Source organism: Geospiza fortis, unplaced genomic scaffold (assembly GCF_000277835.1).
Source record: "Geospiza fortis unplaced genomic scaffold, GeoFor_1.0 C13892900, whole genome shotgun sequence".
In the NCBI taxonomy this organism is placed as follows: domain Eukaryota; kingdom Metazoa; phylum Chordata; class Aves; order Passeriformes; family Thraupidae; genus Geospiza; species Geospiza fortis.
In genome coordinates, this window is record NW_005056148.1 from 1 (window position 1) to 4,232 (window position 4,232).

The 4,232-nt window shown below is 39.2% G+C and overlaps 1 protein-coding gene across 1 annotated transcript; it reads left to right on the forward strand.

Annotated features, from left to right (window-relative positions):
- Positions 1-68: 68 nt before the first annotated feature.
- LOC102036450 (PCI domain-containing protein 2-like) lies at positions 69-3,942 on the forward strand (the record flags this gene model as incomplete). Its single annotated transcript, XM_005431513.1, has 5 exons — positions 69-123; positions 1,717-1,820; positions 2,473-2,548; positions 2,669-2,810; positions 3,842-3,942. Coding segments are annotated over 5 exons (478 nt in total), but the record flags the coding sequence as incomplete, so codon positions are not given.
- Positions 3,943-4,232: the final 290 nt, after the last annotated feature.

Genomic DNA, 4,232 nt, shown 5'->3' on the forward strand with positions numbered 1-4,232 from the left:
AAAAAAAAATTGCTTGTTTCTCATGTTTTACTTATTGCTACTAAGAATACTATGATTTTCTTTTCCAGGGCCTTACCTATTATGTATTCTGTAGCCCTTGATCTTCGAATTTTTGCTAATAATGTAAGTAGATCTGATTAACAGCCTCATTACTTTTATCTGTTTGGCATTTCCACAATAGAAATGTTTTTACAGAGTTTAAAACATGGTCTAATTTTGCTCAGTTCTCTTTAACTCATTGTTTAGGACTTTGTTGGCATGCTAAATTCATCCAGTCCTATTGAAAAGTGAGATTGCTCGATCTGTCCACCTCCTATTTGCAGATGGAACTAGAGGAGTTCTGAAGACCTGAATGCAGCTCCCAGCAGTTGCTTAGAACTTATGAAGGGATAAATATTTTCTTTACTGAGTAGCATGGGGTGTAAGTCACTATTTCCATGTTATCACTGGGATTTGGTGGAAATTGGAGGTATCACAGATAACCAAGCTGATCTAACCACCAGATCTGAAGAGGGAGCTTTCTGCTCCCCTTTTCCAGATGTGTGCACCACTTCTGATGCTCTTTGGAGCCCTTGGTGAGCCCATACAACTGGTGACATGCTAATAATCCCCAAATATAAATTATTTTTCTCAGGCTGGTGAATAGAAGTAGCTTGTGTAGGGATCTATTGAGAACTTCTAGGCCAAGGTAAGTGGCAGAGTTGTGATTTTGTTCACCTGAAAAGTTCAAGCTACAGTTCAAGTGAGGTTAGGGGTTGACAATATCCAGCATTTTCCCCTCATCACTCTCTCCTGCCCAGTTACCCACAAAACCACATGTAGAATGCTTGCACAGGGAGTATTTTTTGTGTGTGTGACTGCTTTGCAACAAGTCTCAATTCTCAGTTTGAATGAGAGAAATCCATGTCTCTGAGATGTATGAGAAAGGTTAATGTTGAATCAGTCATGCTGGAAGTGTTGGAACTCTATCTTCTGACCTCAGTGTATTATTCAGAGGATCTGGTTTCAGAGAAGACTTCTGCAGCAGGATGCATTTCCATTTCTTTTATTTTTCAGCTAATGAGAATACAAACACAATAATAAAACTTCTTAAAAAGCATGTAATAAATATCTACTTGCTATATTTTTTCTGTTGAAGTTCTGCATTAGTCAGTGTGTGGATCTTTCCCATATGTTGACAACTGAATTATCTTTTTTTTCCTCTTGCTGCTGTAACATATGTTTTATCTTTCTTCTGGAAGTCTGAGGTGCCAGCATTGTGTGTCACTACTAGAAACTGTTGGATATGGTTTAGAAATAACATCTAGTCTTTCTGGCTGTGCAGAGAAACTGAATTATAAATTCTAAGACTCAAACTCCATAATTTTTTCCAGGCTCTTGGCCTTTGTACACTTGAGTTGAAGTGTTAATGCTGCAATTCAGGTGTTAAACCTGAATTTAGGTTTCTGAGAGCTGCATTAAGCTGAGTGATACTAAAGGTAATAGTGATCAGTGCTATTTTCCAAGGACTGTCCTTCTCTACATTGGACTTGGTACATGTCCAGGAGCCCCTCTGAGTGTTTTCTTTTGTTCTGGGAGCTTGACTGCCTTCTAGGTTTGGGAGATAGCAGCCATGACAGATCTCTTGCTATAATACTTCATAAAATGCTAAATTAAAAAACTAAACTTTGCAGCCCAGTGAACCATGATGTAGAATTGCGTATTATTTCTTGCTAGGCAGATCAACAGCTTGTGAAGAAAGGGAAAAGCAAAGTGGGTGACATGTTGGAAAAAGCAGCAGAGCTGCTGATGGGCTGCTTTCGAGTCTGTGCCAGTGACACGTAAGTGAAGGACCCCCTGCTGCACTTGCACTAGTAAATTGCCAAAAACTTAATGAACTTTGCTTTAGATTTTCCCACATACTTAGACCATATATGGGTCTTGGAATGAGCACTTCCGAGGCTTGTCTCTTCTCCTTTATAGTCTGTTCTCCCTTGACTATTAACTACAGAGGGAGAGCCCTCACTTCAGGTTTAGCATTCCTAGCAGGTGTTGTTGGGAGAGACTGATTATGGCCCTGTTTCTCAGGAAAGGTGATTAATGCTTCTGTGCCCTGTTAGTTGTGAAGTTTGCTCCATTAGAATTAATTAGATGGAAAAGAGGTGGCTCTGTTTTCCAGTGTTAGCAATTCTAACACTTCTGAAGTGGAAAAAATGCTTTTTTTGGGGTCTTTCTTTCATCTCAGGTATTATAAGCCACTGCTGTGCTTGTGTGTGTTATCTGCAGACTGGAGTGAGGACCTGATGCAGATGAATAATATTCTGCATGACACCTTTTCATTATGTTGAAAAAATATATAGCAGAGCTACACCTATGTTTACCCTAAACATGCTATGGAGTCAATATCTATGGCATGAATTTACTGTGAGGACGAAGTTATTATTTTCTTCCAATATTCAGTACTAGCAGGTTTTTTCTTTTTCCTTATGACAGTCGAGCAGGCATTGAAGACTCAAAGAAGTGGGGCATGTTGTTTCTTGTGAATCAGCTGTTTAAAATTTATTTTAAGGTAGGGTTCAAGTCTGGTAAGCTGTGTTTTGTATTTCATATTCTAAGTTAAACCCACCCTGTTTTTATATTATGCCATCTATCTACATGCTGATTAAAATGCTATTTTGTTTTTTAACAGATCAACAAGCTCCATCTCTGTAAGCCCTTAATTAGAGCAATTGACAGCTCAAATCTGAAGGATGAGTATAGCATGGCACAGAGAGTTACATACAAATACTACGTTGGACGCAAGGCCATGTTTGACAGTGACTTTAAGCAAGGTACTGTGTGCCAGTAAGACATGTTTAAAGTCTTGCTGCTTGGCATGAAATCTTGCTGAAGTTGTGTGTGTGTGACTCAGAATTGCACTGATCAAAGGAAAAGTCATGCTAAAAGGTCCAAGGCCCACAGGCTGCCTCGGAACAGAGATGAGTTACATGACACTTCTAATTGTAATGTATGCCCAGCTTTAAAATATTTGTGTCACTGAAGTTGCCTACAGTCTTATGTATTATATGTGTGCATTACAAAATGTATGAGCATCCAAAAGAATTGGTTTGTAAAAGTTTTGCAGAGGAGACTTCAACTCTTCAAGTTGCGGTGTGCCACACAGGAAATCTTCAGCAAACTGTAGTGTAGCAAACTGTAGTTTCTCAATCCATTGATTTTGGAAGATGTACAAACTGCATTTCTTAGATTTCTAATAGATTTCAGTAACAGAAATGCTTCTGGAGCTAAGGGGTACAGCTTCATCACTAACTGCAGCCCTTGACCAACATCTGTTCTGGAGCTGGCTTTGTTACTCCAAACTGTGTTCTGCCTTTCAGGCTTATCATTTTCTCTGTGTCAGTGGAAGCTGCTGAGAGATTTTCATGCTGTTATGCTGTGTGGTCTCACAGGCATATTTCTGCAGCTCAGGAGATGTGGGCATTGCATTCAGCTTTCATCTCTTGAAGAACATAATCTTGATTTAGGAAGTAGAGCATATTACCAGCCCTTCTTGAGATTCTCTGCCTCTCTAATAGGAGCACAATAATATTACTGAAATTAGCTGAAAAATCTAATATTCCTTATAACTGTAATGTCTGACATGAAGATCTTGACAAGTTTTCTTTGACTTTCTGAAGGGGAACTTACCTTTCTAGTAATACTTTGTATTTTGTGTGACTCTCCAACTTTATGTATTTTGAGTGCCATGATTTTTTATACAATTTCAAATTTTATGTGTTCAAGAGAGATGGACATTGAGCACAGAATTTGGGCTACAGCTTTAATCTATTTTTGTGTTGATTTGTGTTACTTGTGCTTGCAGCTGAGGAGTATCTGTCATTTGCCTTTGAGCACTGTCACCGATCAAGCCAGAAGAACAAAAGAATGATTTTGATCTACCTGCTGCCAGTAAAAATGTTGTTGGTGAGTAGATGCTACTTTCCTGAATAAGGGGAAGGGGGTACACATGCAGACTGTAAAACTGATGCTCAGTATTTTCTTGGTTTTCCCTTAGAGGAATTCAGAGGCTATTTTACCCCTGTAAGAGCCAGTGAATGCACACCTTGTTATGTGAGGGCAAAAAGTGTTGAGTTGTCATTTACAGCAACATGGGAAAGGAGATAGGAGGGGAAATAACATAGTCAAACAAAAAAACCCCACCCCCAAACAAAACCAACCCAGCCCTCCTTTCCCCCTACCTTTCTCCCACCCCT